This window comes from Balaenoptera acutorostrata, chromosome 4, assembly GCF_949987535.1.
Source record: "Balaenoptera acutorostrata chromosome 4, mBalAcu1.1, whole genome shotgun sequence".
In the NCBI taxonomy this organism is placed as follows: domain Eukaryota; kingdom Metazoa; phylum Chordata; class Mammalia; order Artiodactyla; family Balaenopteridae; genus Balaenoptera; species Balaenoptera acutorostrata.
Window position 1 is genome coordinate 21,402,904 of NC_080067.1, and position 13,783 is coordinate 21,416,686.

General features: G+C 47.6%; 1 protein-coding gene across 2 annotated transcripts in view; it reads left to right on the forward strand.

Moving 5' to 3' along the window:
• Nucleotides 1-13,005, forward strand: part of EPHB1 (EPH receptor B1) — a 420,307-nt gene extending 407,302 nt beyond the window's left edge. For both annotated transcript variants that reach the window (XM_007170364.2, XM_057546032.1), the window contains 3 exons: nucleotides 6,004-6,197; nucleotides 8,076-8,231; nucleotides 11,599-13,005. In XM_007170364.2, the coding sequence (XP_007170426.2) occupies nucleotides 6,004-6,197; nucleotides 8,076-8,231; nucleotides 11,599-11,707 (459 nt within the window). In that variant the 3' untranslated portion in view covers nucleotides 11,708-13,005. The remainder of the gene's footprint in view (nucleotides 1-6,003; nucleotides 6,198-8,075; nucleotides 8,232-11,598) is intronic.
• The last annotated feature ends 778 nt before the right edge of the window (nucleotides 13,006-13,783 follow it).

The window sequence follows — 13,783 nt, forward strand, 5'->3', positions numbered from 1 at the left end:
GTCTGCAGTGCCTGTGTTACCTCTGTTCTCTGCTTGCTCTTCCCATCACCTTGGAGGACAGTTATTATCTTTCCCAACTTCCAAGCAAGAAGAGGCAGGGCTGGCCCAGTCCAGATGGGGAAACCACCACCCCATAAGCACCTACGTAGTGGGTGGGCTCTTCGTTACTCGTAAACTGGAGAAGTCTGCCCCCAGCCAGCCCTCTATCCAGACAGACGTTCCGAGCCATGGCTGTCGCTCATAAGGTTGAGAAAGGTGGTGCCCTGGGGCTCCAGAAAACACTTTCCAATGAGCCAAAATGGGAGCTGGGTGCTGCCATGACAGTGCCTCCTTTTTTTTTTTTTTTTTATCAATAATTTTTTTTAATTTTTAACATCTTTATTGAAGTATAATTGCCTTACAATGGTGTGTTAGCTTCTGCTTTATAACAAAGTGAATCAGTTATACATATACAATATGTTCCCATATCTCTTCCCTCTTGCATCTCCCTCCCTCCCACCCTCCCCATCCCACCCCTCTAGGTGGTCACACAGCACCGAGCTGATCTCCCTGTGCTATGCGGCTGCTTCCCACTAGCTATCTATTTTACATTTGGTAGTGTATATATGTGGCTTCAGCCCAGAGCAGGTGAAATGGCTGCATCCTTAACCAGGTCCTGCTGCCGACCATGTGTGGCATCTAGATCCTCTATTATCTCCGATTATCCATGCTTTGCCTCTGCTCCTGTAGCATGTCGAATCAGTAAGTGTCAGAATTGATGCCAAGGCTGCTTTCATGAAATCAAGTGCACCCTGGTTTTGTCCATACTGTCAGCTAGATGAGTAATAAACGTTAGCCAGAAAACGCAGACCCATTTTGTCCTGCCCAGAGACTGTAATCCAATTAAGCACAATTCAGCACACATGGAACGGATTATGAAACTCTCTGATGGGCAAGATTTGACATTCAAGATATTCTCAGCAAATGCATTCACCTCTGCTGAAAACAAATGGAGTTTCTGATATTAGACTTCCAGAATTCCCAAATAATTTATTCAACGCACACTCAGGGTATGCTAACTGTGACTAAGCATTGTACTTGCCGGCTCTATTCTTGGGGGGTTTATAGCCCAGTGGCACATACACAGGGCTGTAGGAACATTTTGGGGGGAGGTAAGGAAGGTTTCCAGATATTTGACACTTGAGCTGGGTCTCAAAGGGAATAAGAACATCTGCAAAGTAGCTGTTTATTCTAATTTTATTGTATTTCTCCAAAATAAAGCCTCTCAGCATTGTTCCAAGTACCATTCTGCTCTCTGTGGAAGGCGGAGGGTGACTTTTGCCCATTCAGAAGGTATCTTCTGACCCAGCCTGGGAGAGAGCCAGGAGGAGCTCCCAGCAGCTCGGGCTGCAGCCCGACTCATCAGAAACCACTGAGGTGGTGGCAGTAAAGGATTTTACAGATGACAATTGAAAGGCTTTACGAAAGAGAATTGCAGAGGCAAGTCAGAGTGCTGGTAATTGGGCTTCCGGAGCCCAGGAAGGTCTTTGAACATGTACAGAGAGTTTGTCAGCCAGAGAGAGAACTTGGAAGTTCTACGGCTTGGATCTGATTGACAGAGATAATGAGAGTGGCAGTGTCTGTGGGGAGAAGCTGCGGTTTTATTGAAACATCAGAGCTCAACTTAACCCCCTCTGCCCTGGATCCTCCACTGCTCTGAGCTGCGCCACTTCACCCTCCGCATGGAAGGTCGAGGAAGCACGCCCACCGCCCAACTCACTAATGAAAAGTGCACGTCTGGGGGCAGCCAGGAGCCCCTCTGGGGACAGGAGAGCAAGAGGAGGGGCCCTGCTCCTTTCCCAGAGGAGCTCCAGCCCTGGTCCCCAGTCCAGACCACCTGTCCCTGGTCCCCACCTAACCCCCACACTTGCCATCTCGGGGTACAGGTGAGCAAAGGCAGCCCTCACCCCATCCCGTTGCTGCAGACCATTCAAAGCAAGTCAGCCCTGCTCCGTGACAGCTGCCGAGACTGGTTCTCACCGCCACACTCGCCATCACCTTCTCTCTGGAAACGCCATCTGATCTCATTTCAGTCTCCAGTCTTTTCAGCGTCCATTTACCTCATCTTGTTGTGGACCAAGGAAAGGGGCCCAGGGCTCGCTCTGATGTTTCTACTCTGCTCAGCAGGACCCCCTCTGCCCCCAAGCTTGGGCCATATCTTTCCTCACAATTCAGACGCAGTCACTGGTGTTTGGACTGAAAGTGGTTCTCCTGCCCCCAACCTGTTTTCTCCATACCTGCCAGTGAGGCAGGCATGACAGGCAGTGGTCCCAAAGCCGCATTAGAGGACTACAATTCCTTTTTCAAAATAATGATGTTTTAATATGATTATAAGTTATATGTATTCAGAAAATTTAGAAAACACCCAGATCCTTAAAAAGAACAAAAATCTCCAAAGGCATAGTGCTTCAGAGAAAGACTTGAATAGATAAATGTTACCCATACAGCAATTAATGACCTAGTACTTTTTCTTTGGAGTGGAGGGTAAAGCTTTTATTTTTTTCATATGTGCAAGAAGCATCAATGCTCCCAGAGCATCTACTCGAGTAATAACAACAAAGTTATCTAGAAGAAATAGCAAATAGGAATTCCCTGGTGGTCCAGTGGTTAGAACTCCGTGCTTTCGATTTTTCACTCCCAAGGGCACGGGTTCGATCCCTGGTCAGGAACTAAGATCCCTCAATCGGCGAGGAGGGGCCAAACATAAAAAAAAAAAAAGAAATAGCAAAGGGAATGAAGTCCCATTTGTAAACAAGAGCATGGGTGGGGGCTCCTCTATCCTCTGTCCTGAAAGATGAGATACAGAGAGGGAGGTGGCATTTACCAAGTCCCCACTGCATGCTTGGTGCTTCCCAAACACCATCTTCCTGGACCTCCCATTGGCCGGCAGCAGAACAGCAGCCCTCTTTGTAGAGAAGACTTCCACTGTAGTAGACGTGGCCGCAGTGACAGCCTCTGTGTGATGATGGGATTCTTTCTACTCACATGTGTGGTGCTCAACGTGCATCGCCTCACTGTGTCATTTAATCCTTCTAACACCCCCCATCTGTGCAGTTTCAGGAAGTCAAGTGACTCTCCCAAGTTTCTGGAGCTAATAAGAAATGGAACTAGGATCTGAACCCAGACCTCCAAGGTCTATGCCCCTAATGACAATGCCACACCATCACTAACACAGCACGTGGGGCTACACTCCTGTGGACCTGCAGGGAGGAGGAATCAGTGACTCTCTGATGTCCTCTTAAAAGGAAAGTCAGCACATCAAACAAACAGAGGAAGTACAAAAACACACACCAGGATGGTGTTCCAAAAATTCCGATGAGGTGGCCTGCAGTAGAGATGGGGGAAGAGCAGCTTAGTGGCATCCGGTCTAAAACTCACAGATGGAAGAGTCAGCACGTGCCTGGGTCCCCAGTCCCTTGATGCTCTGCCAGGAGTGCTCGGGTCAGCTGGGCACACCTCTGAGCTGTGCCCCCGCAGAGGGGCTCTGCCGCCAGTGCTCCTGCCTCTTATGGGCAGACAGGAGAGTAATCTTGTCGGGGTGAACATTCATATTTGGGAATCTGGTCATCAAATAATTTAGGCAGTGATGCCAGCAGTTTAAGGGGAACAGGAGCTGCCCTACACTGGAAGACTTTGGGGGCCCCTAACTCCCAAAAGAAGTTGAATTTGGACACCAGCCCCTCCTGCTGGTCCCACCTAGCTTGTCCTTATACAACCCAGAAAGAGATCGTGGGGCCGTTCAGTGAGTAATCCCACTTGTCCCCATGGTGAGTGGGGACTCTGTGACAGGCCCCTTAATCCGGCTGCCTGGAAGGAGCTGGAAAGGATGCCAGTTTTAAGCAAGGCTCTTCATCCTCATGGATTACTTGGTTTAGCTCCATACCCCTGTTTCCTACCATGAAGACATCAAATAGCTCCAAGGACTGTTCTCCAGGCTGAGATTCCTGTGGCATCCCCACAGAGCCTAGGAAGAGTAGGCTTCAAGGTATTCAAAACTTAAACTGAGGGACTTCCCTGGTGGTCCAATGGGTAAGACTCCATGCTCCCAATGCAGGGGGCCCGGGTTCGATCCCTGGTCGGGGAACTAGGTCCCACATGCATGCTGCAACTAAGAGTCTGCATGCCAGAACTAAGAGCCCACACACTGCAACTAAACATGTCACAACAAAGATCCTCCTGCATGCTGAAACTAAGACCCAGCGCAGATAAATAAATAAATAAATATTTTTAAAAAATTAAACTCAGATACCCCTGTGATTTTTTCGCAGCCCTATCCCTTACTAGCTTCGTGCCCTCAGGCAAATGACTTCCCTGTTTGTGCATTCATTTCCTCATGGGGAAAATAGAGCTAAAATGCCCTCCTCAGAGAATAACAGGTAATTTGACTGACAACAGTCTGGCTAAGATAAACATTTGTTAGTGGTATAAAATATTATTCAAAAGTGCATATTCCCAGTTGCTGTTTTTTTATAAAGTGATCATATTGGTGTGGTTTGTATGCTTGTTTGTTTTTCTGCCACATCCAATAGAAGGAATAATACACCTTGATTATCTCTAATGACTTCAGGTTATTATATTATCTCATGCCTCGTCTCATGCCCTGTATACTGTGCATAGAATTTGTAAAAATATAAACTGATTGAGAATATTCACTTTCTGACCAATTTACAAAGTAAAAAAAAAAAAAAAAAGAATAATCAGTTGAAGTGAATCTGACATTTTTTAAAGTAGAGGCAAAAACACCTGAAAATCCCTGAATTCCAAATTATTCCTTATGTTGTTAAAGGTGCTTTAACTGTTTATATTAATGTAAAATCAATGCCTAATTATTATAGAAAATAAACATACAAAGAAACAAAAAGAAAAACACAAAGGGTATTCATGTTTCTACCTGCCCAGAGGCAACCACCGTTAGCTCCATGGTATAGATCCTTCCAAGGACTTTTCTATGCATGTGTGTAATTATTAGTTTTTGTTTTGTTTTGATTCTTGTTTTTTTACAAAAGCAAGCTTATACCATACCTGCTTTATACCATACCTGCACTTACGCAGCCTGCCGTTTTGCCTAATATTACAATGTGAGTATATTTCCATTTCAATAGGCACATTTTTGTAACATCTTAAGGCCTGCATTGTATTCCTGGCCTTCCATTGTGTTATAATAAATTACAGAGCAGGCATAATTGTTTTAAATGAATTGGAAATTAAGAAGTGAAGGGTGAAAAACACAACAATCTGAAAAACAGAAAAAGGACTTGAAGATCCTAAGATCTTTACAAAACTGTCCCCTGGAGTCTGTGAAAATTAACAAAACCTGATTGGAGATATTCATGTTGGATCACCTTGTTATTTCCACTGTTGTCATCGTACTGAACCAATTTGTTTAACTAGATTATCTTCTACCCAATTCCTGTCGCTGCCTCGTGAAGATTAAGGCAGATAATGCCTAGGTAGCATCTAGAGGGTCCCTGGCAGGGAGTAGGCTCCCCATCAAATTGTGATCCCTTCTCTCCCTTTTTTTTTCCCCCGTAGCAGTGAAAGGATGAGGTCACAGTGGGCTTTGGTGGGTGTCCTTTGCAAATAGTTGGCACGTTTCCCATGTGCCATTGTTTCATCTGCCCTTGTGCCACCAGCTGCCAGTAAGGCAGAATTGGGCCTGACGTCCTCTCAGGGAGAAGCTCAAACCATTCTTCAGTAAACATTTCCAGCCATCTAGCGTGTGTCAGGCCCTGTGCCAGGTGCTGGGGGCACAAAGGCACAATAAGAGGTGGGCCCTGCTTTCTGGGAACTCACAGTCTAGGGGGAAAAGCCAAGTATATGTAAAATCTCTTACCGTGGGAGGTATAGGAGCACAGAAGGCGGGGACACCTGGGGTGAGGAGGCTCTATCCTCGGAAGCTAACTTGTGAATGACTGGCTGGTGGCTCATCACCAATCACACCTGTTCCCGTGTGTGTCACTGCAGGTCATCAATGCCATTGAGCAGGACTACCGGCTGCCCCCACCCATGGACTGCCCAGCTGCTCTACACCAGCTCATGCTGGACTGTTGGCAAAAGGACCGTAACAGCCGGCCCCGATTTGCAGAGATTGTCAACACCCTGGACAAGATGATCCGGAACCCAGCAAGTCTCAAGACTGTGGCAACCATCACCGCCGTGTGAGTCTAGTGGAACCGGGCGGTTCCTAGGGGTGGGTGGTCTCCTAGTCAGGCAGGGCCCAGAGCGAGGCTGCTAGCCTTCAGTCTACTGAGAGCAAGGGGGAGGCGGCTGAGCTTATCCGCGGATGGAAGAAGTTCCAAGACTCTTCCCTTCCTTCTTCTCTTCAATCTCTCTGAAATATTCCCTGCCTCCAGCATGGGCTGTAGACAGATGAAAAGGTAACACATCCGTATCTCTACCTTCCATTGGCCTCAGATGGGCTGGGCACTGGGCTCTGTAGGAGTTGAGTGTATCTGGTCTGACTGGTATGAGACCCCACTTGTGGGCAATCCTGTTTCCAGAAGGCACCCTGTCTGTTAACCACACCAGTGCATGAGGCAGGTGCAGCTGCAGACTTGGAACCTTGGCCTACTTATTAACAGGTAAAGACCCTGATTGCTGTGGGACAAAGAAATTCAGAGCAGTTGGATTTGTTACGAGCAAATGCACAGAACTCTCAGCTGTCAGCCACAGTCAGCTGTACATCACGCATTTACATTTGCAGCGTTAACTCATTTATTAATTCATCCTTTCGACCAGAGTTTATTGGGTGCTTATGTGCTAAGCACTGTGCCCTTGCTGGCTGTATAGAATGAGCAAGATAGACATGCCCTCACGGAGCTTAGAATCATTTAGAAGCAGCGAACATTAATCAGATGATTGCCCAAAGAAATGCAAATTGAGACTTCACTGGCCGGTGCTGCAGGGAAGTGCCTGATTCTTGGAGAGCATACACCTTGGTCTGGCGTCAGGGAGGCAACCCTGATGCCTGTTATTTCAGTTGCGAGCTGAAGAGGAAGGGTGCGTTAACTGAAGGAAAGGAAGATGGGAGTAGAGAGTCAGGGTTCCAGATCAAGGGTGCAGCATGTGCAGAGGCCCGAGTGTGGGAAGGACAGGGCCAGCGTGTTGGGAGTGCAGTTTGCGGGGGGACCAGGTGGGGACTGAGGCTGGTGAGGTGGGCGAGAGCCAGACACTCAGAGCCTTTAGGCCCTGCTACGACTTCTGAGCTTGGTTTTCAGAGCAATGATCACCCACTGAAGGGTTTGACATGAATCAGGGTCAGGAGCTGGGTTATTGTCAGGATCACATCTCCATATTTTAAAGAGCACCAGGCTATAACATGGACCTGTTGTTGAGGGGAGCATGAAGGCAGACTTGGTAGGAGGACATGACAGTCGTAACCATGGTAGAGAAGATAGCATCTTAAATCAGGCTAATGGTGTGGAAGGAAGCGGATGAGTTTGAGAGATTTTGAAGGTCAAATCTTTATGACTTGGTGAAGGGTTGGGCGTGGGTGCTGAAAGTGAGGGCGATGTGAGGATGACACCCTGATTTCTGAACTGGGTACCTGGGGCGGGGGGGTCTGCTTTGAGAACGTGCCCGAGAAGGTCAGTGGTGGACTGTTCTGTTCCATTTCTTTCCAGTAGCTGAGGACGGAACCCGGAGAAAAAAATGTCACCAATAGATTTGGAGAGGTTGCAGTGAACTTTATATATTTGTAAAAGGAGCATATCTTTGGTTGGTGAAGCTCTTAGATTTCAGTTTACAAAGGAGCTGTGGTCCTTCTCTTCCCTTCAGACTGCCTGCTGTGTCAGTCTGCCCGTCTGGGCTGACTGGCACGGGACAGAGCCCAGAGGCAGGGCGGCTGGCCACCCGGCCTTGAGAAGCCATGCCAGCTCAGGATTGTGTAGGGAAGGAAGGGTCAGCCTGGGTTTCCTGCATAATCCTCATCCCACCAGGGCTGCTGAGCCTCCACGAAGTCTGCCGTCCGCCCAGAGTGTGGCTCTGCCCACGCGCCCCTGCAGCTGTGGGGTCACCTGCTCCCCTCTGTCTTCCAGGCCTTCCCAGCCCCTGCTCGACCGTTCCATCCCAGACTTCACTGCCTTTACCACCGTGGATGACTGGCTCAGTGCCATCAAAATGGTCCAGTACAGGGACAGCTTCCTCACCGCCGGCTTCACCTCCCTCCAGCTGGTCACCCAGATGACGTCGGAGTGAGTGATGGGAATCACCTCTGTGCGGCCCGTGGGTGGGGTCGAGCCTCCCTCCCTGCAATCACCCGTGGTGCAAGTCACGCCTTCTGGCCTCATCCTCAGAGTTCCACCTCAGCATAGAATCGGACCTGGTGGGGAAGCGCCTTGGAAAGACGGCGGGCTGGGGTGGGGAGGCCCAGATCTATTCTGGGTCCCAAATGAGAGTTCTTCAAAGTCACAGCCATATGTCATTTGCCTAATCACTGAGAGTCTCTCCTCCGTTTAAGTTTTTAAACTCAGCCCATCAAAGAGAGCATCCAGATGGAAAGAACACAGCCAGCCAGCACTTTAAACAGCATAGCAGGAAGAGGCAGAGCACTGATTCAGCAGCAATCTCTGATGCACTGGGAGCCTGTCTTCGTGCTTAGACAGCGCTTGTAAATAAGCCGCTGTTTCCATCCCCCACTAGTTATTTTCCAGGCTGCAACCCCCATAAGAGTGTGGAAGAATACAAAACCTAAGATTATTCAAATCAGATGAGAGCCAGAAAGGGTCTTAAAGGCCTACGTAGTCCATCATTTCCCCAAGAATGTTCTGAGCAGCACCTGCTCTGGGAAATGTTAATAGGTTCTCCTTGGAAAAAAGGTCCCATAGTCAAATAAATTTGGGAAATACCGAGCACTTCAGCACTCTCTTGGAGAGTCACTCCACATATTAGCATTGTAAAGGCCATGAGAAATCCTGAAGTAAAGAAACCCATGTAAAATTATTAAATGCCATGGAAGCGTATTTCGGAGGGGTGGGGTTTTCTGGGCCTGCATTTTGGGAAATCTCTATCTAGTTCCACCCCTTCTATTCAGCGATTCAGAAAGGAGGTGATGTTAGTGCCCGAAGACTCGGCCATCAGGAGTGACAAAGCGGGAACAGAAGCCTGCTTTCCTGACTGCTGGGTCCATGTGTTCCAGCCTGCCCACCCAGGGCCACATGGGTCCATACTCGGCTATACACACCCTGGAGTCACCTGGGAGTCTTTAACTACTGATGTCTGATTCCTACACCCAATGTAGATCTTCTGATTCATTTGGTACATGGTGAGACCTGGGCATCAGGATGTTAAAACTCCCCAGGTGATTCTAACGTGCAGCCAAGCTTGGGAACCACTGGACTATAGTGGGCAAGTCGAATTTTGAATACACACACACACACACACACACACACACCCAGCAGGGACCTCACCAGCTGCCCGGCTGCAACGTGTACTAACAGCACCAGGGTTGGTAACCTGTGACACACATTTTCCCTGGCAGAGGATAAGTCAGTCCGCCAGGCAGTTGACAGACACTTATTGATCACCTGTTCTGTGTCAGGTTCAGTGCTGGGTGCTGGGGCAGGCCAGTTGCTGAGTCCCAGTGGAGAGGCGGGGGTCATCCATCCTGAGCAGTTGAGCCCCAGGGGGATGGCTTATTGACCCTCAGCCTTCCATCCCAGATTCCTGCTCTGCAGTCAGAGTCCAGCTTCATGTCTCTCAGGTTTATTCTTGCCTGAAATGATGGAACCTCCACTTTCTCCCAGGAATGACTTGAATGTGCCTCTAGCCTTGGATCCACTAAACACCAGAATTCACTTTTTCAAACCTGAGTTCATTTCCTGGTGATGCCTAAAAACGTCCTTACCATTATGAATTATCGTCAGACACCAAAAATAAAAACTAAGCCCTTCCCAGTGGAAAACCAGCTTTCCCAACCCACAGAGCTGAAAAGGATGCCTGGGCTCAGGGGCAGAGTGGGCGTCCATGAAGGCAGGGCTGCGCCTGCTTTCCCACTGTCATGGGGCTGAGTATGGGGACCATCATCACCTGATCCCCCACAGACTGAAGGAGTCAAATGGAGCAATTCCCTCAGTCTGGGAATAGCCACATGAAAAAGAGGTAGAGGAAAAATAAAAGGGAAGTGAAACTGAAAAGTAAGGGATTTACTTCAAAGTAAAAAATGTCCACACACTATTGGAGCACTTTCGTTTGTTACTTGAGAGATAAAAGGCAGAAAAAGAATATGTGTACGTAAATAAAGTAGATTGAGGGACAATTTGTGAATTCAAAATCCAAGCATACCTCTCAAACTTGTGTGCTGAAAAGACGTGGGCAATTTGACAATCTAGACCAGTGACAGCCCTCGGGGGACTGACAGCCAGCTGAAAGGAGGGGTCAGGAGAGCCCAGGCATTGTGGACGGGGGCCCAGCACAGGGGCCTCCTCATACGTCTTGTGCACAGTGCACAGAGCGATCTGCTCTGCTGGTGGGGGGGGGGGGCGTCCGCAGGGAATACAGTCAGGGCGCCAGAAGAGTTCTGAGAGCAGCCCTGCAGGTTGGCTGAGAGCCAGGCCATCCTGAATTTGAAGCCCAGCTCCTCCACTGCTTACCTGCTGTGTGATCTTGAGCATGTTACTTAACCTCTCTGAGCCCTGCTTGCCTACTCTATAAAGGTGCAAATAATAATAGTGCCCACCTCATTGGTTTGTGGTAAGAGGTGAGTGGAATAGTACGTACAAGGCAACTGGCCTATTGTCTGCCTGCAGGACACACATGAGAAATGATGGCTGGTAAATTATTATCATTGACTCTGAGTGGTTTGGCAGTTTTTACGAAATGCTTCCACAGGTATAAATGAGTTAGTATATGGCACATGGGAAGCACTCAAGTAATGTAATATTGTTAACTAAAAAAAGATGTATGGGTCTCCCCAAAGACAAATATAAGCCATGAACTTGTTCATATTAAGACTCACAGTTCAAAGATGAATCCAGTCCAAATCCCTATCCTAAACATCTTCCTTGGATTCCTGCTTGGGCAGATATTTGAAAGTTATTTTGAGATCACCCTTCTTAAAAATTCATGATGTTAAAATTCAAACAGAGGCAGAAAATGGAAACTCAGGGGAAAACATCAGAAAACCAGGAAAGCCTCACATCTTTTCATTCACAGTGGGTGATCACTAATTTAGGCAGAAACCTCACAGAATAACTGAAGCCCCATAGAGTGTGTGCTTGCATTTTTAAAAACAAATAGCAGAGGAAAATTCTAGTCCACCTAGGGTCATGGACACAATGAAGGGCTGCTCCAGAACCCGCAGGTGAGGAACAAGGCACAGCACTTCCAGGGCCATCTAAGTTGGAGGGGGCATTGGAGGTGGGGGCCACTGCTTGGAGGAAGTGAGATTGAGCAAGGGAATATCTAGTTAGGTGTTTTTCAGACTTGGGTAAACTTGGGCTCATTGGATTTTAAACACTTTTATTTGCCTACCCCACTATTATCAGGAGCTTACCTTCTGTGATGAGTTTTGATCTGTGAAAAGCACTAACGTGCCTCCTCTTGTGGCTTTTTCCCTCCTAGAGACCTCCTGAGAATAGGAGTCACCTTGGCAGGTCATCAGAAGAAGATCCTGAACAGCATTCTGTCTATGAGGGTCCAGATGAGTCAATCACCGACAGCAATGGCATGAGAACTCCCATTTTCTGTGGGGAGGAGAGGAAGGAAAAGGACCAGGCTCAGGGGGGAACCAGAGGTTGACCACTGTGGAATGTCCTGGAGAGATTGGCTTCTCAGCTGAGAAATGCATTCTCATCAACGAAGAATAAACTGGACCTATTCCTAATAGGCAACCTTCATTTCTCAGTGACAGACGCAGGTTTAAGATGCCGTGGGAAACCAAATATGTAAGAATAAAAATACACAAAGGTGATGTTCGACGGAAGTGAAGACAAAACAATATGTGTCTGGGGCACCAAGAGTGAATATAGCTCCCACCCTGGGTGGGCTGGAGTCATCCATCTACAAGAAGAAAGGGAAGGAGGTAGAGGGAAGAAACAGAAGCAGTTTCCCATTTTCTTCCTCACCAATGACATTCTTTTCTTTTCTCCTTTTGTCCTCTTCCCCAAGTCCTCACCCTTCCCCCACATCCATCTCCCTTTGCTCATGACTCGTGTAGGGAAGTTTCTTCAAACAGACCCCAGCTCCTGAGTCTCCAGATGTTCTGTCAGTTGCCAAAGGACCTTGCTGACCACTGCATGGGGAATCCAACCAATTCAATTAATGTCTTCATATTGAAGAAGAGATGTACCTTCAATTGAAACCTTGTTTTTCTTTTGTTTGCATTTTCTGCAAAAAGGAAAAAAGAAACCACAAATTGGAAAAAGAAAAAAAAAAAAGAAAAAAAAGAAAAACCTGTTTCCGTGTGCAAGGGCACGCCTATGTATGTCTGTGTTATAAAATGACCGCTTGTTCGTAACAGATGCAAACAAGAAAGAACTGGGAAGTCTTTGTCCCTGGAAGATCCAAAGGGGGGCCGGAGCATGTTGTTGGTCTGGTTTTCTGATTGGCTCCATTGGCCTACTGGCTCAATGAGGAGAGAGGGTAGGGAGAAAAATAAAATGAAAAGGGGAAAAAAAACTCCAGAGGGCTTACAAATTCAGACAGGAAACAGGTGAGTGGGTTTGAATTGGATGCAGTGTGGGACATTCGAGAATGATACTGACTGATTCACTATTCTTGGTGACATCTGAAGAGAAGGAGAAGGAAGGTGTTTCTGGAGAATGTTCTTCCACATCCCTGGAATCTACAATTCAAGATGGCGAGGGCGAGTCCTTCTTCCCTTGTCTGGGGACTGGCTTAAGCTGTGTGACATCCGAGGAATGTTTCAGATGTGTCTGTGTTTCTCTGCATTCCTTCCTGTACCACATTGTTCAATTCACTTTTGTAAATTCCACCTAACATTTAAATATTTTTAATTTCTCCTTTTACCTTAATCTCCTTGCTAATTTTATCTGTCTAATTAAAATGAGCAGAAGCATGTCTGGGTTTACATAGAATGGTGTCGGAGTGTGTGTTCCCAGACGCCAGTGGGTCCCTCCCCACGTTATGGGAGAATCCTTAATAACTGCCCTTCTTCCCCTAATAGGGGAGGGAGGGAAACACATACCAGACCCAGGGACTCCCGAGAAGCAGAGTTTGTGAGAATCACTCTTACGGGAGTGACCCAAAGGAAGAACTAAATAAATAGGAGGCTCTGAAGCCTCAAATATGCAGCGTAAGAAGTCACTGGCAAATAAACATAAACAATCACCGATAACGCACGATCTGCCCTGAGCTCAGTTTACACACCGCATTTGAGAAGTTCACATCCAGGCCAAATTTGTAAAAGCCACTGAAGACTATTCCAGACTGCTTCCTTGTGGGGTCCGTGAATGTACAGTTCGGGGGGGTGGAGGGATGAGGCAGCCAAAGAAGCTAGGTTCCCACGTAGCTTGTTTCAAACATATTTATGGTGAGATGAGCCTTTTTCCCTATTCCGAGGTAACTTTGTACTTGGAGAGATCCTTACCTTCTGAGGCCCCTTCAAAGAGGATCTTAGGCCTGGGGGTACAGCTCTGATGCAGGGAAGCCCCATCTTAAAGCTCCACCCTTTGCTTAGTGGGCTGGGAGAAGATGGAGAGAACTGTCTCAGCAGATTGGCATATGGCTGCAAAGGGCCCCCATCCAGTCATATAGACGGTAGAAGAGAAAACTTCCCTTATTAATA